Source organism: Lethenteron reissneri, chromosome 17 (genome assembly GCF_015708825.2).
Source record: "Lethenteron reissneri isolate LAM-NWPU_2019-01 chromosome 17, ASM1570882v1, whole genome shotgun sequence".
NCBI classification, from domain to species: Eukaryota; Metazoa; Chordata; class Hyperoartia; order Petromyzontiformes; family Petromyzontidae; genus Lethenteron; species Lethenteron reissneri.
The window spans coordinates 8,800,467-8,824,655 of NC_083795.1; the positions used below are offsets into that span (position 1 = coordinate 8,800,467).

The following is a 24,189-nucleotide window of genomic DNA, read 5'->3' on the forward strand; positions in this document are numbered from 1 at the left end:
AAGAAGGCTTCCTCAACCCACTACCATCTATCACATTCCTGTCACTATTTAGAAGAAGATGAATATTGTTCATTAATCTTTAAAAGTGTGACACAGACGTGTTTCCATTATTTTTTATGTTCTCTTTATAGCGCCACCTGTCCCCAGAAGAGTTTGACAACATCTTTGGGATGACCATCCAGGAGTTTGATCGCCTGGCCCTCTGGAAGAAGAATGACCTCAAGAAAAAGGCCCGTCTGTTCTAACACAGCAGAGTCTTCAAGGAAGCAGAATCGGTCACAAGTAATAGCTTTTGGCGCGGTGGTCATAAATTTATTTAATCACAAGGGATGACACTCCATGCTGCACATTGCTAAAAAAAAAAGCCAAACACTATCATGAGACTACATATAAAGGATAAAATAGTACAAGATAATTACAACACACACATAGGAAGACATTGGATTTAGACCAAGTAACTTGTTATTTGGTAAAATGATAATTGCATGAAAGACATAGAGATATTTAGGAATCGTATGTAGCAACTGCACACATTTACAGTCGAGGAAGCAATTTGTGTGATGTTAAATACTATAATATGCTTCCACGACTTACATGAAAATATGCAGTTACTGAAGGGATGTACTCCCATATACATGTTCAAGGAGTACACACAGTGGATCGGTGCGAGTGCATTCGGCTGTAAGGAATAACGTAGAAGGTGTTCAGTGTATGATTATGTTATACAAAGGTTAAGCATTCTGTAATATTGCCACAACGCTCACTCACATTGCCAAGGCATCTCACTGTGATAGTGCTGCAATTGAAGCTTTACCAGGACACTTAGCAGTTCATAGCGGCGACGGCGAATATTCACACGACACCTATAGGTGTAGTAATGATGTCCTGTTTGCCTTTAGCTGCTGTCTAGAGATGGTGTTGTCACCTGCTGTCCGTTAGACTAACGAGCTACAACAGCTAAATGCTTTGCTGCAGTTTTAAGCAGATCCAGCTTCTGATTTATTTTGTAAGCATAGAATATACTCAACATGTGATCTTTAGGGATGAAAACTTAGCATACACTTATACCGATGAGTGACTATATGATGTGTTATATGAAGTTGATGTTACATATATAAATTTAATCATGTTCTGGCTTTCATTAATGTAGCCTGACTTGCCACAATAAGCAGCCTGTAGTCAGCTTTGATGTATTTCACAAAGCTACACTTTAGTATTTGGACTAAGTGCTTAGTGTAGCATATCTTATTACATCATAAAAACACCCACAATTAACATACCCTTATTTAAACGTGTACACCTTAATATTATCATGTGAAGCAGAATTTAACCACGACATTTGACGAGTCTAAAGTTACACTGGAAACTGTACAGAATACAATACACAAGCAGTCTGCAAAGAGCCAACTAAATGTAAGATTGTCACTTCTAGCTTCAACTTTCTTTATTCATGCTCATCAAATAAAATGAATTTGTGTGGTTGAAAGTATTGGTAAAGATTATTTATAATTGTCTCCTTTTAATTTTAACTCTTGGACTTATTCTACTGTAGTTACGAGATTGTGATAAATACATTATTATTTCTCCATTTTACTTTGTTAATAATTATGTTAATGACAATCATATTTTGACACAGTTGGTCATGCGTTTAATATTGTACCAACTTTTTGGCAACAGAAATAATATATTTTAAAAATAAATGATATTGACTTTTCATTATGAAACAATCAATTTCTAAGGGAATGTCTATATAAAAATTCAATATTTTCCTTTTTAAAATCTAAATTTACCAAAAAACACATTTCCACTGAACAAATTTTAATGTATTTTGTGCTCACTTTTTCAGTAGCTTTTTAGAGTTTTGAAATGTACAAATTGTATTTTATTAAGCACAAAATGACGAGAACTTGCTCTGTTTCATAGTGAAAGTCAATAGTTACTTAACATCACCATACACAACCATACTTATTTTAAAACCCGATGTTTCATTTGGTATATCGTGGAGTGCGATGTGTCGTAGTGATAATGCTTTCTGTGCCTGCTTTGCTGTTATAGGACAAAAAAAATGCCTCACAAATCACCACCATTAACTTGTTTTCTCTTTTTTAAGACAGTTATTAGCCAATGTATTTTTAACAAAGATTAACCATTTGTGACATTTTATGAAATAAGAATGTATTACCCCTAATGAAGTTCTAATTTCTTAGGAATACTGTATGCATAATTATTATGATAATATATTATCTAGAAATTTAGTTTCTTGCTAAAAACAAGGGCATTTAAATGTTTGCCAAAGTAGTTATGATGCATATCACATATTCTTTGCTAATATGGCAGAGTAATAGTGCACATTTAAAATGCATTAATAAAAACAAAAAAATGCTTACACAGTACAGTAATAGTAAAACGACAGGATGGTAAGATAGGAAGCGTATAGTATTTCTGCTTAAACGTAAAGACCGTGTGCCGTTCATTTTACTCCCAGTGTTTAGCTTGCATTGCCTGTGCGCGGAATTAGCACTAACGTTGAGCCACAGGGACCGTACGTGCAGGTACCTGTAGCAGCGCCGAGGTGCTGCAGTGCTTTACGTGTATTGGTGTACAGAAGTGGCCATTTGCTACAGCAGATTTTGCTTTCAGTAGCCCTCGCTTAGAATGGCTTTTGCTCCAACGTTTGCCATGCAGCAAGACTTGTGTGTCATTGTGGAAACTGGCTTGTCCCCTGTCAGCCTATCAAAGGTGCATTCTTCTTCCCTATGCACGAGCTTAATTCTCATCCTAAGAACTGTGTAGTCACCTTTTTGTTTCGAAGTGTGTGCCATTGCTTGTAGAATAAACAATAAAGATTCTGGACTGCTCATCTTGTTCATCTCAAACAGTTTGATTGTAAAGTATATTCAAAACCCCTTTGGCTGTAATATCAGCTTGCTTACTTGCTTTGGATGTGCCTATTGTTTCATTCTTTTTTCTGTTGAGTGGCTAGCCATGTAGTTGTGGAAGTTTTTCTCATTGTTTCAAATTCCTGAAGCTCAACACAGCATGAAACAGTTTGTTGTGGAAAATTTTCGGAATTTGGTCAAATGTAAATGTTAATAGAGTCTCAATAATCATTGATATTTTCATTAATTTTAGAGTTTATCCCGCACTAATTGTCGTAAGTGTCCAATGCGTGTTCTGTGATAATGCTCTATCTCTTGCATCAAATTTAATTGTGCAACCACCTCCCGGCTCACCTGTAATTTCCAGCATTTCTTTTAAATACTTCAAAAGGAGAATGTTTTTTTGCATCGCTTCAAATTGCACGTCTGTGGGCACTGCAGACCTGTTTTCAGAGCTTTTGGTGTATGTTTTCATGTTTGGAGCGGCTGGCTTAGAAACACAATGCCTTGTTGCAAATATTGGATAACATTAAAACAGTATTTTTCTTTTTTTTCCAATACAGTAGTACCTGTACCAGAAATGTTTGGAAAAAAATATCAATGGGTTATTTAAGAACAAAAAATAAAGTACAGCTACTGTTTGAGTCGGGCTATGATTATGAACATGATACATTGAATGACATGAAAACATTGTGTTATATTGGCAGACCTCGTGGAAATTCAAAGTGTGAATGGTTTCATTCATTACTATTAACTGGTTACTCCAAGTCATCTGCCAAATAGTTATGATGTAGCCACGAGCAATTGCATTCATCATCGGCCATGATTTATCCACTGCTGGATGAAGGCCTTCCAAAGCCAGCATCGCCATCTGGCACAGTTTCGCAATGCAACAATCCATCTGCACGCAAGCTGATTCATCGTTCCAACTCTGGCCGGGCGTGTTCCTTTTGGCTGCCAGTCCATTGTGAGTCTTCACCACGAACTTTATTCCCTTCAAACAATTACATTAGTGGCCTTGTGCTATTCAGTTCATTTTTCCTCAAAGTCTGCAACGACATTGTGTGCTTTTTGTTAAAAATGCAGAAACGATTTACAGAATTCCCTGGTAAATTATTTTGGAACTGGAGTAGTTGAAAGCTTGGGACAATAAATCGTTTTTTATAATTAACATGTAACTACAGTACTATACATCTTTCACTTAATAACCACAAGTAGCATGCTTAAATATTCAATTTGCATGCTAATATAAAGTTAAGAAATAGTGTATAGATGCACCTCTACTGAACAACCATTCTCTGTCCACTGTTGGGAGTTTGTTTACTCAATGTTGATGTCACTTCCTCCACTGCAACCCTAATCCATCTGTGACGCCCGCCCACATGTGCATTTTGTAGAATTCCAGAAATAACCACTTCCTTTCGCCGACGAAAAACGGTTATGGAACTTAACCAAAAGGCGGAGTCGTGAGTGCAGTGCTGTGCTATATGGCACGTGTTGGTGTTGAAATCTAACGGTTGAAACGATCTGATGTAACATTTGACGAATATGCAGCAATATTTACTACATACTGTACAGCACAATGCGCTGTATGATAATGGCACAGATAATTATCTGTGGATAAGGGAATTGAGGTTCTGAGATGTCAGTCGTAATTCAAAATTCATGGCTTTCCATAGGGTGGAATGGCAAAGAATGTACTATAAATTACAGTAATTAATTATTCACGGTAACAAAGTGCTGCACTTCGTTATATAGATGCATAACATGGACATCCTCGGACTGTACATGTCTCTCTGCCTTAACCAACCCGCCCTGACCGGCGTGGTAAAATTTGGTTAAAATAACCCCTATTTTCCACATCCACCCAGTGTATTTAATTTTAAAATGGGGGTTGTACATCGACTTAATAACTAAAGGAGTGGACATTTCGACAAGTCTCTTGTGTTGCAAGGAAGACATGGTATGCCAAGTATAGCAAAAACAATACAACTGGAAACAAAAATACGGTAGGTAATACAACATACAATGCATGCTCGTGCAGAAAACAGTGGCAACAAAGGATGTGTAGTATTCGTGTCGTCGTAAAATGTGTACAAGTATGCAGGTGAACCTCATCTATTCCCATCAATACCAGGGTAGGCACCTTTTCGGAATGCTGAAGTAGTAAGATATTGCCCTGGAGTCAATAGCTGAAGGTCTGTTGTGTAACAACACGCATTTTCATGCACGTAGCCATATAGACGTCAATTATGCGACTAATTAAAAGGCTCAAACCTTTCAATATAGCTTTAATTAAACGAGCTTCACCAAACCAAACTGGGCAGTGGAGTATGAACAAAATAACCTCCACGACCCGCAACAAAGGGCATCCATCCAGCAGTGGATTGGCAAAGGCCTGTGCAATTATATAGTGCATTATATGCTACCACAAAGGACATTAACTCATTGGTGTATATCAACAAAGAGGATGCACATGTTGGTGACATTTACATTTTCAAAGCATTTTACATTTTCTTTAACTTTCACAAATACCATGCATAACTACACGGTGAAAACTGAATGTGAATGCTGCTGTTGAATATGTAAATACAGTCACTCTAGTGACTGTGAGAAAGGGGTCTTCCTGTAGCAGTACCCGTATAGTACACTCATCCAGCAGTGGATTGACAGAAGAGCTGCTCATGGGCACGTATGAGTGCAGGTAAAAGGGGTTTAAGGGGTGGCGGATGCCTGTAACCCAGCACTTGGGAGGTAATTGAGGCTTTGTGGATCACGCAGATTTGTGAAACTCAATATGGTATTCCCCTGGACTGCGAGATCCCCATGAGGTGGTAGGGAACGAGCCAGCTTGTTCACAAACCCCGGGTGTGCATGCAGACCCCGTGAGTAGTATCCCCTCGGATTGGGAACAGTCCTCTCATATCCGTGATGGGCTTTTCTCCGGGTGCGCCAATGTCCTTCCACAACGCACAACACTCACTCACAAAGGGAACCGGCCAAACATCCGAACGCAGGATCCCGTGGAAGCTGTTCACCTGCGTGTAAATGAACATTTTCTGGAGCGTGCTATTGAATAAAGGCCTCCGCTTATTATTGAAATACATTAGCCCAACGAATGGATTTCGTGGCATTGTTAATGCGTACGCTCAATTTGCGCGGAATGCGCCCAAATTGGTCAGATCTCGGAAGCCAAGGACGACAACTCGAGGGTTGCTTTGTTGGCCGGCCACGTCGTGCCGTGCATCGACCCGGCTTGGTCGGCTGCTGCTGCTGTGGTCAGCAGAGGGAAAGTGTTGCAAAAATCCATTGTTGTACTGCACTGCTGAGCTCCCGCATTTTGCAGCGCGGTGAATCACGATCGGCCCTTGATGATGAATGTTCAGATACGGATTTCTAATCGATTTCTCCAGGATAAATAAAGATTCAGATACAGCTCCTGTTGTCAATCCGCTGATAGAGAGTGCCCCCCCTCCCCCCAAACACACACAACATATACATCACTACAGTTAGTACGATATCAAGCTGCCGATGAGACTGGCAATGAGGCGTGAATAGCCCCGAAGCTGGGCGTGGCCCCGACCTTGGCTCTCCTCCATCCAACCCCGCTCGCTCGCAACACCGGGGAGGGAGGGGAGGGATGGGGAGGGGTTGGGAGGGAGGGAGGAGATGGGGGTGGGAGAGGAGGGATGATAGGGAAGGGAGGGAGGGATGGAAGGGAATGGGAGATATGAGATTGAAGGGATTGGATGGATGGGAGGGAGGGATGGGATGGGAGGGGGTTGGAGGGATGGGATTGAAGGGATGGGATGAGAGGGATGGGATTGAAGGGATGGGAGGGATGGGATAAGAGGGAAGGGAGGGAGGGATGGAGGGGGCTGGGAGGGGATGGGAGAGATGAGATGGAGGGATTGGATGAGAGGGATGGGATGGGAGGGGGTTGGAGGGATGGGATTGAAGGATGGGATGAGAGGGATGGGATTGAAGGGATGGGAGGGATGGGATAAGAGGGGAAGGGAGGGAGGGATGGAGGGGCTGGGAGGGATGGGAGAGATGAGATTGGAGGGATTGGATGAGAGGGATGGGATGGGAGGGGGTGGAGGGATGGGATTGAAGGGATGGGATGAGAGGGATGGGATGAGAGGGATGGGATGGAGGGGTTGGAGGGATGGGGATTGAAGGGATTGAAGGGATGGGATGAGAGGGATGGGATTGAAGGGATTGAAGGGATGAGAGGGAAGGGATGAGAGGGATGGGATTGAAGGGATGGGAGGGATGGGATGGGATGAGAGGGATGAGATTGAAGGGATGGGAGGGATGGGATGAGAGGGAAGGGAGGGAGGGATGGGAGGGGTGGGATGGGAGGGGGTTGGAGGGGATGGGAGGGGATGGGAGGGATGGGAGGGGATGGGATGGCGATGCGATGGGACGGGATGAGATGGGAGAGAGGGAGAGGCTGGGAGGGGGATGGGAGGGGGAGGGAGGGGAGGAGAGGGAAGTGGGGGGGAGGAAGGGGATGGGATGGGAGGGAATGGATGGGAGGGGAGGGAATGAAGGGGTAGGGGAGGGAGAGGATGGGAGGGAGCAAAAAGAGGCCGGACCCCCACCCCTCTTTCCACAATCCACACCCCTTCCATGGCCTGCCCGGGTCGGGGTTGAGTGAGCAGCAGAGATTTGTATCCTCCTCCTCCTCCGCCCGCGTTCCTCCTCCTCCTCCCTTGCGAAGGGGGACACAGCCCTCTCCGCTGTGTTGCTCTCACGCGGAAGGCGAGCCATGGACAAGGTGAAAGGTACGTGGCGAATTGTTCAGCGGAGGTTGGAGACGAATGAAACATTGTAGCCGCCGGATGCTGTGTTCGTTACATTGGGTCCGTTCTCGTCGTCGAGTCCCGCCCACGTGAGTGAGCGGAACGGATGAATGAATGAGAGGTACAACACAACACGCGCGCATTGTGTGCGAGACACGTGCTATTTAAACGTGTCGTGTGTGTGTGTCGATATATATAAACCCCATGTAATACGTTGTAGCGAGTGCTATGGCATTGTTTACAGGGCTCGGAAAAAGCACGTTTTGCACCGAGTTCCTGTTCATCTTGAGACACAGAATGGGTAGACTTGATATGACCACCCTATTGTTATATGCCCTTTGTTGCGTGCGACACTGAATAGCGGTCGGACTACCTGGACGTGCATCTCATGCACATTATAACAGCGCTTTGTCAGTCCACCGCTGGAAGGAAGAGACCTCCCCACGCCGCACAGGCATGCAAGAGTTGCTTGCTCCACCCCGCACATCTGACCACTGCAAGATCAGAATCGGAATATTTATTTCGTATGGAGGTATCAATGAATTATAAAGCTCATTTTTTTTACCCCACTGATGTCCAATAGATGAAATTCGGGGAGCGCATAGATGTTGCCGTACAATACGGTAATGGATTTGGCCGCACTGACCTCAGCTGCCCACAACTTGGCCGCCTTCCTGTGCATGGCGGTGACCCTTGAAATCGCTGTCCAGCCTCGGGTGCATAGCCCGGTGACTTTGTCCTCGAGGCAATGCAGTGTATGCATCGACAAGCAGTAATGTACCGCATAATAAAACAGAGCAACCTCGTTTATATTGTATTATTACATTATGACACTGGACAATATTGTAAATATTCGTAGCGGAATGCATGAGCAACCATCCTGACATGTTGTCAATCCACTGCTGGATTAGGGCCCCAGGGCCCCTCGACCTATGCACGTGTGGATCGTGGGGGTTTCTCGACCCTACTTCACCACACTGGTCAGTGCGGGTTGATGAAGATCCCTTTGTAAGACACGGTACAAGAATTCAATGCTCATAATCAGCATCGTTAGACAACACATTGCATTGCAATATGATGCAATGTATGTCATTAATCCTTAAATCGCAGCGATTGCGATGCATTAGGCTTCTGTGTGCTGGATTACACAGATCGCAGATTGGTCACTGTCTGTTTAAATCCCCCAAAAATCTAAGCCCTTGGCAAACAGTACTGTCGTGTAGCAATATTTAAACGGCGTTTAATTCTTTCACTTAATTGCAATAACGAGCCGGGCAATTAGAAGAAAATGTAAACAAATCGGTGGTTATCTAGGTGGTTTCCCGGGCATCATCCACAACACTGGTAATGGAGGCCCTCCGACATCCCGTGGCCACCCTCTTTGTGGTGTGGCCACTATTTTAGGTTTTTGTCTCTGTGTGTTTCTCATTTTTCAAAACGGTTATTGTGAACGTGCACCAAGAGCCATAATTCAATCCAGTGACGTCTGGCTGCAGATATGCCTCTGATTGATCATGGGGACTAATGCCGAGTGGCTCAGCTGCTGATCCACCAATTGAAATATAATAATCAGCAGCAGCAGCAGCCATGGCCAGTTCACTGCTGGATGAAGGCCTTCTCACGCCTCCACCACCTCTCACGATCCTGCGCTGTACCCATGGGCAAAGAGATGCAATGTCTGATTAAATCACTTGGCCAAAGATTCAACTGCTTTGACCGGGTTTTCAACCGGGCATCTCAGAATTGCTCGTCCAGTAGATTATCCTGTAAACACCGCAGCATGGCTCTTTGTTTATTATGTACGATACGAACTATCGATAACCGCTTTGATATACCAGGCCAAAAAAAACCCGTTTTATCAGATGGTATTCAATGAAAACAAACATTGTGTGATATGCGGGCGCTATTGGAGGCATACGGCGGTAGCAGGGTTGTGTGCGGTGGCTATATGTGCACTGCTTCTGCCCTAGTGACCCCGATTCAGTTCCAGTCTCTGTGATCCCTGGAGGGCTTTCCCCCGGGTTTGCTCAGCCAGCTGTGTGTTGCCGTTGCTATTGAAGAAGAACTAAATGTGTCACGATTGCTACTCGCACCCCTCGCACTCGAGTGTTGTAGCCATGGGCTGTGAGATCGATAGGTGGTAGATTCTCGAATCCACGTGGAGCTTTTGAGGTTTTACCTCCCTGTGTACTTGGATATTGTTCGGATACACCGTGTGCATGTCAAACACACCATTCAGGGAAATGATAAAACATTCTCACGCAGAACCCTCGAAAGGTAGAGTGTTGAGACTCAGAATGGTTTTCCTGAGTAAATAAAAAGCATTTATTATCACTGGTAGTCTTTTTTTTCAAAGAAATACAATGCATTCAGACAGTGCAGATTGAGTACTGCCATTGTATTATTATACAAAAATGTTTACAATAGGTACACAGTGTGTAAATGTTGATACACAGAATGGGTAGACTTGATATGATTATTTATTAGATCTTTGTACTATGTTTTTTGTTTTTGTATGTCACCGTGACAACCAGTATCTTCTGCAACCGGTAATTGTCTTTTTAAAAACACAAATATCCTGTGCCACACTTGATGGATTCTGATCTCTGATGCATAATCAGTATAATCACGATGGTATACTTGCACACACCCTGTGAGTGCTGATGAATCGGAAAGCATTGTCTGCGTTCCTGAAACACTCAAAATTAATGATCCAGTGCCACAGTGCTGGCTTTCTTTTTTACATCGTGATATCACTAAGGGTCGAAGGTGGAGGGGGATGGCCAATCATCAGCAATGAGGCGTTTTAAAGTTAAACGTGAAACAAAAACTGCTAAGATCACCCTTACCATCATATGATATTTTTTTTTACCAAAACCGTAAAATAAGCCTCCTGAAAAATAAGCTGGAAACTTAATAGTGGTTTCATATGTCATGTTGCCCCAGAAGCCTGATGTCCATTAAGCCTGAATTATGCTTCAGTCTTAAAGCTGTTGCGAAATTGCTTACGCTTGTCGGAGTGCATTTTCCGACCGGTGTTGTTGGTAGTGGAAAGCCATCCTGTCAAAAGGTCAAATGCCATTAGGTGAGGGTTAGAAACAATGGCAGAGCCGTCACGTCCTGGCTGAAAATGAGACTCGACCTGCAGAGGATGTACGCGATTCTTCCACATCCTGCCATTCCACTGCTGCTTCCTGAGATCACCAAGCCCAGTGTGACTGCGTCCCAGCTGACTGACAAAACGGTGCCCATAAAAAGCACCGAAGCAAGGTGCCTTAATCATCAGAAATGCATCATGCACACAGTCATGCGTGCATAGGCACACAAATAATGTATCACATTTCAGCCTTTGCTCTTGTTTCACACATTTTTCAATCGACTGTAATTTCGTGCGTTTCTGAATATTTTTTTTATTGGGTGATCACAAATGTGTACAGTCTTGGCCAGTGGACTTGGTAAACTAACGGTTAGCAAAGGGGCCGTGCATTTCTTCCTCGGTGACACATTTATTTCGTGGTTGCCACTAAATAGTGAGACATTTTGGGGCATCGCCTGTGCACATCCCTTTGATCATTAGCTGACTTCTCGTGGGATTCACAAGTGCTTCCTCTTTTGGCCGCTAACATGTTATTTTTCCCAACAGATGCAGCCACTGTAAACAAAGGATGCATACATAGTGTACTATATTACAGGCCGCTCCAGTGTAATATCCATACACATTCAGAGCACTGTGACGGGTCGATATATACAAGATGGTTAGTGCAATATATAATCGCCCCGAATTTTTCTTCTCCTTAAGTTTAACAAATACCCACTGTTCTCATTGCTTGCACTCTCCTCCATACAAACAGCTGATGTGTGCACTGTATTTAAGTACACTCATTCGTTGACCGCATTTGCACAGCAGAACAAGATAGACCCTCCAGACGTGAATCCCTCAGCTCTATCTGTGTTATCGTAGCACATTTTGGGGCTTTATTGCCAAGCAACAGTGAACATCCACATGCCAAAGCAATGTTTCTAATTATGCCAGACTCGAGGCCCTACGCGATATCTGTTACTGGAACTGTTAATGAAAATCAGATGCAACAATGTAGATAAGCCTAATTCCTGGTTAATGCTATGTTGGTGATGATGTGTGAATGCTGACTACATATCAGCCTTAAGATTTGTTCTGTCGTTGTGAAGATGTGTTGCCCGAGCGTTGCATCATCATCAGCATGAATGCGAGGACAGGAAACGTCTGCAAGAGGAGATGTGTGACTGACAGCCATGTGCCTCTCATGGCCACGTCATGGGAGCCAAATAACCCTTCACCCCACGTTGGCGACGCGATAAATGATAAGCTGCGGATCGACAGACACTGATGCTCTTTTTGGAACGTACTTTTTTCTTCGCAGTATCTCACCTAAGGCATCTGCAACCTTCACTTGACACACGCTGATTTCCATTCATGTTCACTTTATAATGTGACACTTTCACTGTTTGTAATTAATTTACGATCGTATTCGTTTTGTGCACACTGCGTGGTTTTATTGTAGGGCGCTGCAATGGGATGAAACACACTGAGAGACACGTGGAGCACTGATACTGTCTGTAAACAGGGTTTGCTGATGGCAGATGCAGACAGCTGAACAGGAGTGTTCTGGGAAGTGTGCTGCTAATTCGCATGGGACGCATTCGCGAGTAAAACGCTTGCAGCTCTGCTGATTTGGCTATTTTGTGTATGAGCATGAGACACCGCTTCGCCAAAACGTGCATACTTTTACAGTATTGGGCTTACTAGCTCTTCGATGTGCCTTTGGGTGTTATTCAGCACGATGTTCGATGCTTCATTAGACATACTTCTTCAAATCACTTCCTGAAATAAGCTCTCACCAAGTGGAGCGAAACGTCGTACATCATGCAGAACGACACACGGTACAACCCAAAAGCACATCGGAGAGCGATACAGCACAACTGTGAAAACATTGCCAGTACTGTAGGGGAGTGTTATTACTGCTTCATGTATATGTTTTATAAACCAGGGCGTATACAGGAAAATACAAATAATAAAATAAAACTGCCCCATGCTAGCCCATATGAGATGTTCTGTTGAACTGGATTTCTCTGGGGAGTCTCCTTGTTGGCTGCTTAGGGCTTTCTCTGAGTGGGGGTTGGGACAGGGAGTGGTTCCATCAGGGGCTGCCCCAGCTGGTACATTAGTATGAGAAATCCCAGCATGCCCTGGGGTGCTGCGATGGTCGTCTTTATGCCCCTCCGCATCAGCTTTCTCCATTTACCGCCTGAGCCCTCCTCCGGTGGCTTTGGGCTGCAATCATTTTAAACCCTACTGACATAAATCGTTGTTGGCTTTGATTAAACATGCTATTCAAGTGGACCTTGTGTTACAGTGTTTTAAGATTTGGTTGGTTCCCCCACCCCTGAATATTTAGCAAAAATAAGGTGACTGGTAAGCAGTGTGGTGGCATTATTGATGGCATCGTGGTGGTAAACAGCATACAGGTCATGTTCGACCGAAACAATGGCTGTAGTATTTGAGGTCTGGCCACCGCGCTGTAGCTCACATTTTGACCGTTTGCTCTCTCACATGTTTCTCATTTAGTCTTAAGCCGAGCAGACTTTGTTGAATTGTAAAAGTGTTATTTTGCTGCCAGAAAGGGTGGAGGGGATTATTGTCATCATGTGTACATGTGCCCTCAGCTTTCTGCATATATACCAAAATTTCACAACCACTTTGAAATAAAAAAAATTGTTTAGATACTCATGGCAGCTTCTACAACACGTTGCACCCGTACGTGTGAGACAATGTTCACGAGCAAACATTCATTATTAAAATTCAGCTTCTTTATACAGCAGCTTGAGAAGCTGAATTAAAATAATTATATTATGAAGGGGGGGGGGGGAGCGGTGGAGCAGTGGCTAGCGCAGTATGTTACGAACCCCAGAATCGGAGTTCAATTTATAGCCACGGCTGACATCACCAACGCGTGATATCGGAACTGATTGAGCTCCTTCATCAACCTCGTGAAGTGTGGTGAAAGATCCCCCACAACTTCATCCAGCAGAAAAGTAGCAAAGGGCTGTAAAGTAAACTACGAATAAAACAATGAAAGCTCATAAGCATAAGTCAGAAGATTACTTCAATGTAAAATGATAACTAGCACATCCCAAATGATTTCTATTTATTTGCACTTTTTAAAGTTCCTGGGTTACTTTTTGATTAGAATTTGATAACATGCTTTTGTTTGTTTTCCCAGCTGTTTCCACCCTTCAATGTAATCTACACTCGAACCTTCCTATTTATTTGAGAGGAAGCCAGATCCTATGTGTGGTACACCCAGAATAATGTTCCTTTTAAGAGTGGCATGAATTCATTACAAATGGAACAGTATTTTTTCTGCTTTGACCATCATTTCGTGGATTTAGTGATAGTCTTACAAACAACTATACAACTATTACAATTTCGATTTAAAGCTTTCGTGACTGCAGGGATTCATCTTCTTGGTTCTTTCGGTAAAGTCACGTAGAAGGGAAGTAATAAAATAATAAAAATAAAACATAATAAAACAATTCTCACGACGTTTCGGCCACAACGCAAGCAGCCGTCCTCAGGTGAAAACCAGGTCCGTCGACGGTCCGTCGACGGACCTGTGGCCGAAACGTCGTGAGAATTGTTTTATTATGTTTTATTTTTATTATTTTATTACTTCCCTTCTACGTGACTTTACCGAAAGAACCAAGAAGAACTATTACAATGTAAAGTGAACAACCCTCTTCAAATGTTTCTAAACACAAACAACGAAATGTATGGTTCGTGATATCATTAGCTTTTTGGGGGGGGAATGAAAAGTACACTTCATTTTCATTACACTACATCCAAATTATGATTTCTTATTTGAAAAAAATAAAACACGTTAAGTGGGCCACGTGTTTTAATTCTCAATTGCATGTTCTCCCTTCCAGCAGTTGAATCACCTTTGCTTTGCGATAGTGTTTGCTGTTCTAACCTGCTGTTGAATAAACTACCTTAGAGAGAGAGAGAAACCCGCCTTCTTCTTTGGTCAATGCCAATCATCACATCCAGACCTCCGGAGCAGAGGTCACCATTCGTGAAGCGGGGGCCCTTCCACGGGCGTCTGGGTTTGGTGCTCGTCTGTCGGCACCAAATGCAAAAAGCAGGGAAGGTAGCACATAATTTATGAGGCACAGTGAGACAAGTGTGAGGAGAGGGTCTTTATATATATTATGTTCCGCTTGGTTTCGTTGGTGAAACGGCCAATTAATTATATATATAAGATCACATTGCCTTGTGAAGTAATTCAGCATGTGGCATTTCGGTGCGTCAGCGAGCATTGTTTTGCTTTCAATATTTATGTCTATAACAATCATTGCACTGTACCGAATGTTGCAAGGAAAAGCGTGGCTTTTAATTTAGTTACAGATTTCGAGATGTGATGAAGCGGTTGCACAGTCGCTTGTAGCGCACATTATGAACACAGCGATGCGAGATTTGATTCCCTGCCTAAGTGACGAATTACTGTGTACATGAATCAGTCGTAGGTTCCTCCCTTCAACCCACACTGAACAAAACAACTCAACACATTTGTCACTTAACACTGCCGAAATAGAAAAACGATACAATCGGCAATGTTTTAGGCAATGGTCCTTCTTCATTGTACATGAATCACACTTACTTGCACGGTAAAATATGGTCAAGCAAAACCCCATGACCACCAGCATGGCAGCAGTGGCTTGACTCGATGCAGTCAATTCTCACAATAGGGTCACGATTAAATTCAATAATTAATATTATTCTTTTTTAAGTGAATAGAAGCACCTTTGGTGGCTGCAGGGATGATTTGAAGCCAATGTTGTACATATAACACATATCAACGTAAAACATAGATTTTTAGTCTGAATCTGCACTGGCTGCACCATTCCTTTATAGTATCCAGTATTACACAGTGCCGTGCTGAAGATGAAGCATCTGCAGTTATGAAGTAGCCATGCTGCTCATAGCATAGTGTAAGATTTGAATGTTGTCATAACACTATTAAGGCATAGTGTAATAACGTACATGGTTGGAAACTTCAAGGTTTTGTTGAGCTGAAAGGTTACACTTTCTATGTTTTTTCCACATCTGTGACTCATGCCAGTCTCTGCTCAATTAAATGATTGCCTAAGCTCCGTCTCTGTTTAAAGGGCAAGCTGGGCCTTGTTATAGCCTTTAATCCAGCATTCATTTAATTTGACATGATGGCACATGGAGTTTGAATCGGATGAAAGAGTGTTAGACTTTGACCACAGTCTAATCAGTATACCACAGTCCAGTCCACATCCATTTGTCTGGACCTGTTAGGGGTTTGCCAGGTTTCTTTAAAAGGTTGGCATGTTTTCTGTCCATTCTAACATTATTTCTGCATATCTCATTGCCTCTGGTTGACTTTTGTTAATCCTGAGTAGTGTCAGCATTGGAGGGAGTGGTTGTGCTCTTTTAAGTGCATTGTGCTACAAACCCAGCAAGCTGAGTTTGATTCCCAGCCACGGCTAACATATACGAGGAGTGAGATCTAAAGCGGTCCAGGACCCCCACCCCCTCTATCCCTCTTCATCAGCCTATATTGACGAGCATGGTGGAGTATTGTCAAAGAAAATGTCATGGAGCGGGGAGGCCTTCATCCAGCAGTGGATTGACAGAGGGCTATAATGTCAACAGTGTCTCTAAGTATCAGAAGCTGAAACAATAATAGAGAGCTCATAGATCACAGATGTGGCACACACCATCTTTTTTTCTTCAAATATCTTTTTTTTTATCAGTAAAGGACCAGGCCTGGTCTCCATCTCTTTCTCCACGTGGACAAACATGCAGAGCTAGCGTTCACGAAGGTGCATCCCACGCGGACGATTGAAGTGTATCCAGAATAAGCTCCCTGTAGAGCTTGAGAACGTAAAAAAAAACCTTTAACAATTGCAGATTCACAACCTGTTCACTCTTTGCATTTTAATTTGGGGTGACTGATTATAGCGTAGACTTTTTTCTCGAGCAGCAGCCAAGCATAATTTCTTCCGGAATAAAATGTAAAGGTTGCTGGTAGATTGGAGTACGCACATGACTCGTAGCCACAGCCATGGTGAGAGGCATGCAAGCTGGATGTAGTGTGCTGGGTGTGAAAATATCTTTTGGATCGCTGACCCGTACAGACCCGGCTGAAATTAAGCCCTGGGTTTAACTGATTTATAAGGTATCATTACTAATGCGTTGCCAGTGAAGCTCCGCATATGCCATTAAATGTTTTAAACTGGATTAGTTACGCTGTGTCCAAGGAGATTCTTTCCCACCTTCAAGTGTGGTAGATATATATTTAGCAAATGTGTAAAGATTTGTAGGCAGATTTGGTTGTAGCCTTGACTTGCAACGCACGCTGGCACGCTCTCACGCTTGATTTCATGGGATCTTTTACGTCCAAAAGCCAGTAGGCAGCACTTCCCCTCCAAAGAACAAGACGTTAATTTGATAATGTTCCCACGATACATTATTAGCTCGGCCGACAGGGGGCTTCCAACCAGAATATCTTTGCCTCGGGGTCTCAATGCGATAGATCTCTTGGGCCTAGACCTCCCAGGTATATTTAGACACAACATATGACAATGAATCGTTTCACAAACAAGGCATGGCATATGTACCTTATGTATTAAATTGCCCTTGCATGGAATTGATTTAGTTCTTGTAACTATGGGGGTGGGGGGGACACTCAGACTGTATTTCAGCTGGTATGGCACATTGAGGAGTTAAGCAGGCAGCTCTTACAAGGACTACCACAGCCAAAGACCGTGGTCAGTGGTGGCAGTTATCAGACATTGCAGAGAGGGAATGTGCACGACTGCACCTGCAATAAATCTCAGTGTAAGTTCGTGTTTAATACAAATGGTATAGAAAGTGTTTGTGTGGTGTTGTATGGCACGTACATTAGAATACAATTCAGATTTATATAGCGGTGTTTAATTTAATGTAGGAAAATGGCAGTTTATTTATGTATTTAAAACGCATCTCTGGATGCAGTACGAAAATCCTGATATCCGCAACAGGGACAAATTGGAGGTATTTTTTTAATGTAACATGAAATTAAAATCACGTTACAGATGGGGGAAACACAAGATAAGAGGAAAAGTCTTCAGCCTAGTTTTATCGCACTGTCCTAGACATATTTATATTTCCGAAAGTTAACTACACCATTTAACAACAATATAAACTGCAGATAAAAACACACTGTAATGCATTCCAATTATTATTATTTATTATGGCACATAACACCTTAAATGAATCCAGCAGAGGTCTGCTGTGGCACTTTTGCAAAACGTCTGTGATCATGCTTGCTCAGTAAGTGCTGGCTTCAGCAAACCACCCCCACCCCAGCAAGGAGGTGAGAGAGACAGCCCAAGGTATGTGTTTGTGGTCAGACCCCCGGTGACTTCCTCTGCCCCTAAACTCGAGCTTAGACAAAGGCACTCTTGAGGCACCCCGCCACGACACGACCGTTCTGACACGGTCGTGTTTCTGTCAGATACAACCAGTCCTCCCCCTGCTCTGATTCACTTCGGGTGGTAAGTGGGGAAACTGATGCAAAAAAAGCCACCATTGTTTTTGCGGCTATTTGGAATGTTGGCCTGGGGGTGTGGTATTAAACACTCGTATTCTTTGTAGTAAGGATCGGAATAGTTAAATGCAAGGCAGCCACGGCTGCTGGATGTCTTGTGTCGCCATATCACATGTTTTTTATTGAAGAATTAAACGCATGTTGTCATGTACAATTACTGTAACGAACTTTGTGTCACTATGCTTGTACATATGTGCAATAATAATCATAAGAACAACAATAATTAATTTGTAGCCCATTGACAATCTACTTATGCCAAATAAAACCTGCCATGCCGTGTTGGCCATCATTTGCCTTTCTCCACCACGAACTAACTACTAACTATTTTTTATTTTACCAGGGAAGGCCCGCTGAACTACATCACTCTTTTTCAGAAGCAATCTGGCGACATGATAGCTCAACGAAGTGGCTGATCATGTGGAAATGTATAGCAGCCAAATGTTTTAAACGCATGTTGATTCTAAATGCTGGAGGGCAAAACCTGGAGGACCCCGACAAAAATCCATGCGACCACGAAAATAACACACACACTCCAAATATACAGGCGTCAGGATCAGGATTGAACCCACTACCTCCTGCATACCATGCGATGTAGTTAATATCTCACCACCGCGGCGAGTTACTAAAGGAGGAACCCAAGACCGGTTCAGATATCACTCATCACTTGATGTCAACCATGGCCATAATTTCGAACTTTAGTCACTCGGTTCATTGGGCAGTGCACTAACCATTCCACCGCTGATCTGTATATACGTAGGTTTATGAAGATAGCAACATCTCAATTTTGCACTTAGTCATTTGTTTGCAAAATACAACTTAATTGTGTTAATCATATGGTATCTACCTGTCAGTGTGGCTCAATGTAACTTTCCCAGGCCATTAGGGAGTAACCCACCACGGTCCATTTAACATGCAGTGTGATCACCGAGGAGGAGATGAAGAAACAGTGAAAATGCTGACTCGAACAATTGGGACACAAAACCAAGCGTCAAATTGTGCTGGGGAAAAAAACTGGACTGCATGGACCTCCCAGACAGATTACGACCCTGGTTGGCTTCTATGGTGATCAGTGGTTCATAACCATATTTCAGTGTTCCTTGCCTTGTGCAGAGCAGGCTTGGTTTGAGCGCCAGTCTGTTCTGGTGTTTGTGCACCAGGACCTTGACAGACTGTCCGTATATAACCTCATTGGACATGGTCTGGCGGCTGCTTTTTAACTGCGATCCTCCTCACTCAATTTGTCGTATTTCAAGAAGAATTCCTGCAACGCCAAAGGCAGCTTTGATCACCAACTCATGTTTCACTCGGGGTAAAGTGGTACCGACTTGCAGAGACCAAAATGAGTTAGCTGACATGCTTTTTATAAGGAAGGCTTTGTCTTGAACTAAAGCAGAGTTGCTAATTAATATAATAAATTGAGCATTCTGTTGAAAATCATTGTTCAATTTAAAATCATTGCACATGAAATACAAAAAAAATCCAGTTATCCACCCAGGATACATTTTTATGAGAGGCAAAAGATCGCTATACTTATAAAGTACACCGTCTGTGACCACATTTCCTTATCTCCTTACAATCAAAATCCTGTGCAGGCTAAACTCAAGGGGACCCTGAGTTATGAGTCCTTGTGCTTTCACTAAGTGGACTATGTTTTGATTAAATAAACATTGGTTTAAGTGTTTCATGATTTCTCTTTTAAAGTTAGAATAAAATGAAATGCATAATTTTAATTGCACGGACAGAAATTACTTTACTCTAATGACTTATCCAGATTTGTTTGTTTATCATTCCAGCTTCTGATTAACAAACACAACTGCTATATTTGGTCATTATGAAGTTGCTACTTCAGGGGCAGTTACAAAATAAATGTAGGAATTCTCACAGTGCAAATTTCAAAACCACACTTATAATACATATGGATGTAATTTTGAAGGTGTATTAATTAAGCTGAGTCTTAGAAAATGCAGCCTATGTGTGGAATAAGTGAACAGTTTGACACTTACACGCACCTAAATGAACCAATATGAGTGAAAAAGTCAATTAGTCCAAATACATCCAAACACCGATGTATTTCATGAAAATGTCTCCTTTATCAATATATATCTAAATTACAATCCTAATCGGGTGACATGCTATGCAAAAGTTAAACAATCCATATCCTGATTATGCTAATGATTACGCACATCTTTAAAGTGTCCGAAATTTCTCTTTGGTTCTTTCGGTAAAGTCACGTATAAAGATAAAGTAATAAATTAAATAATAGCATACGACGTTTCGATTGCAACACAAGCAATCATCAGGTATAAATGAAATAGCAACAAAAATCTAACCAGAAAACAATAGACAGACATATAAGCAGACAGATATCACCAAGATACATAGAGAGAGAGAGCAACACATATCTTGGTGATATCTGTCTGCTTATATATATGTCTATAGTTTTCTGGTTAGATTTTTGTTGCTATTTCATTTATACCTGAAGATGATTGCTTGTGTTGCAATCGAAACGTCGTAGTATGCTATTATTTAATTTATTATTTTATCTTTATACGTGACTTTACCGAAAGAACCAAAGAGTAATTCCTGCAGTCACGAAAGCTCCAAATTAAGATTGTCCGAAATTTATTTTCAAAATCGTGGAGCTTCCCATTTGTGACGTTTATTTCCCTGGGTGCTTCATGGGAACTCCGCAGGTCAGCTTCTGTTTTGCTTTGCTATGTCGGGCTGGGCAAACTTGCTGAGCATGGCAATCATATTTATTAAAGGAATACTTTCGTGATTTTCAACATCCAGCCATTTATTAGAAAGCAGATACCTTTTGTGCAATGTGTGCGTGTGTGTGTTGTTCCTCGTCTTCAATCAAGTTCGTCAAAAGACGACGTTGATATACGTCCTTGCATGCTAGGTTTTAGCGGAATTGAGTTGGAGACTTTCAAGGTTATTGTTAAATGGAGGTCTTGTTTACGTTTTGGGCGGAGGGCCCGTGGTTTCCTTCCTGTGCAGCAGTGGACCCCAGCGCACACACACACACTGCTCCCTCTTTTCCCTCCCAGCCCCCCATGCCTTTCCAACAGCCCACTCCTCCCTTTGCACGGCTGCACATTACGGGAAAATAACAAGCAATCCTTTCAATAGGATAGCCGTGGAAAGTGATTCATTCAATCCGTAAAATCGCACGATATATCAACTCGTATTTGAAATGCATAAAAACGTTCATATTTGTTTGTATTGCTTTCCTCCTCTCTACTGTATAAGCTTTGGCACTAGAATGACGATAATAATGTACAGCCCGTTATATTATATCAATCTACTGCTGGAGGAAGGCATAGCCATTCCTCTTTTAGTGTGGGGGTTGTTTGACCATTCCTCACCGCACTGGTTAATGGAGGGTTGGTGATGCCCAGGACTGGTTCAGATATCATTCGCTGCTCTTAGCCATGAGCTGGAATCAAATTCAGGTTGCCAGCTTTAGATAGCAATGCGCAAATCACAACGCATCCAAACCACCAATACAATTTGGAATGTTTTGTTAAACAGCTTATTTACTATCTATAGACTAACCTGTGTGGTGGATGTACAGCACCCATTTCAATCTGGACTTGGAGTTAAAGATTGGTTTTCGCATCAGTGGAGTCTGTGTAGTGTGGCTAAGTGGTAGCTGTAAGTCACCCCGAAAGATTTACCTCCAACCTGTGCTGCTGATGGGAATTTGTGAGCCCTTGAAAATACAGTTAACAAGGGACTTTGTGCAAAAGGAATTGACGGTGTGTGTTGAGAGAAGATGGGACGAGGAGGGGTTTGGAGAAGTTTCACAAATGCTTCTCTGAGTGCATAGAGCCTCGTTTGATATCTTGCTCGTGAAATATAATGTCAAGAATGAAGAGATGTTTTGGATTTCATATGAATATAAAATGTGTTGCTGTATTTCGTCATTCATTCATTCATAAGCTTTCCCCTTGCCGAGTGACTGGCTCACAATTGGAAAGGGCGAGTTCATATCCTCATTGGGGGGTGGGGGTTGACTTGACCCATCATCCCTCCTGGAATCGATAAAAAATTTACCCGTAAAAACAAAGTTTTTCACTAAATCCTTTATATGCATGTTCAATGGACCACAACCCAGCCCACATTGGTCTTTGAAACGGGCGGCTAGAGTCCTCTCGTCCTCTGGCTTGAGATGGCTGCCACCTATGAGTCAGATGATTGCCTGCCACCATTAAGCAATTGGTAATTAAATAAATAAAACATTCTTAAAAAGTGTAAAAAAAAATTAGAAAAATTTCACGAAAATTAATTGTCACGCACAACGAGTCTGTGTGCAAAATGTCAGCTCGATTGGATCACGGGAAGTGGGTTAAAAAACGACCGAAATATTTGCACGGTCGTAAGCGCGCAAGCAAGCAAGCAAGTGAACTTAATATAAAGGATTTAAAAACAAGTGCCACTTTCTGGGGAAGTCAACAGGGATGTGGAATCTCCTCCACTGGCTCAGGGCTGTAAATGCTCACTGGAGTAGGAATCACCTTGCCTTGGATTATTTTCGACGCCGATATTTTCCCATTCCCCAATCGCTTTCGGGACACGCTGAATCAATCATCGGCGTTCTCTTGAATGCAACAGCCGGATTACTCATTGGCACGAGACAATACGATCACAGACTCCGGAATATCATGCGTGTATGATTGTCTGCCGGTTCCACAGCATTTAAAGAATAATTATCTCTGGCTGACTATGTACTGTATAAGTGTCTACGCGGCATGGCACCTCAGTGTTTGTCGGAGTTGTGCACGCCTGTCGCCAGTAATTAATCGGAAACGACAACACCGCTGTCCGCGGTGGTCTCACGAACCCCGCTTAAAGAGAGGCACACCGAGCGTACTTTTCAGAAGGTGGCGGGGGGGGGGCTGTGGCATGGAATTCTCTACCCAACAAACGCAAGAACAAACAGCTTGCGTTCAACTACTTGAGGAGATACCTTAATTTAATGAACACACTCTGTGACCAGAGAGCAAAGGGCATTAGATATGATATTTAGCATGGTTTTGCGCTTCTTAAATGACAATTTACATCACGTTGTTTCTTTTTTCAGTGCTGGAAGAACTGTTGCCAGAGATAAGATCCCTGCTGGTAATGCTCGACAAAGAGCATCTGAGCGGAGCTACCAAGGAGAAGAAGACGGTCGTGGTGGCGTTGATGAGCAAGCTGCAGCCTCCAGATGGTAACGTACAAGGTCTCATTTCCGATAGATTCTTCAAGCACTATAGATAAGTGGCCACGATAGACTTACACGATTTGTAAAATGGCAGCCAAGAGGATATGTGTGTGGGTGACTGCCAAATTAGTGTACCCACCTGCAAAAACATTGCCTCTGCTTTTAAAACAATAATTTGGTGAAGGGAAAAATTTCTGCAATCTGCTAACTCTACAATATGACCAGAGTGCAGTGTGTGCGGAATTTGTATTGCTCTGGATTCCACTGTTGCTTTAGCAATGTTTTTAATGGGACATTTGCTGTCATTTTGTATTAAAGCCAACGTATCCACAAAAATGTATTGTTGTCCGTGTACTACGCTTGCAAGTTGGGCCCATTGTGGCTCATTTCATTATGAAAACAAACAGATAATTTAAGTTATTAAGTCGGTGTTAGCTTAATGTTTAAAACTTTTACAGAGCACATAAATACGCAATATTTTTTGCATATAAAACTCTATCCTATTAAATTGGTCATTACAAATATATTTGAAGCACAATATAGATGGATCATTTCTATTTGCCTTTCTGCTATGCTTTGTGGCATCAAATTTGCACTGAACAAACATACGTATACCTGATAATTGGTTCTTT

At 42.5% G+C, this 24,189-nt stretch overlaps 2 protein-coding genes across 4 annotated transcripts in view; both read left to right on the top strand.

The window, feature by feature from the left end:
* LOC133343436 (actin-binding LIM protein 1-like) overlaps positions 1 to 3,523 on the top strand; it is a 91,120-nt gene extending 87,597 nt beyond the window's left edge. The window contains exon 26 of the mRNA XM_061553052.1: positions 132 to 3,523. Coding sequence (XP_061409036.1) covers positions 132 to 245 — 114 coding nt within the window. The 3' untranslated portion in view covers positions 246 to 3,523. The remainder of the gene's footprint in view (positions 1 to 131) is intronic.
* Positions 3,524 to 7,506: 3,983 nt separating this feature from the next.
* The window catches only part of LOC133343438 (actin filament-associated protein 1-like), a 48,651-nt gene continuing 31,968 nt past the window's right edge, over positions 7,507 to 24,189 (top strand). For all 3 annotated transcript variants that reach the window (XM_061553055.1, XM_061553053.1, XM_061553054.1), the window contains exons 1-2: positions 7,507 to 7,669; positions 23,435 to 23,563. In XM_061553055.1, coding sequence (XP_061409039.1) covers positions 7,654 to 7,669; positions 23,435 to 23,563 — 145 coding nt within the window. In that variant the 5' untranslated portion in view covers positions 7,507 to 7,653. The remainder of the gene's footprint in view (positions 7,670 to 23,434; positions 23,564 to 24,189) is intronic.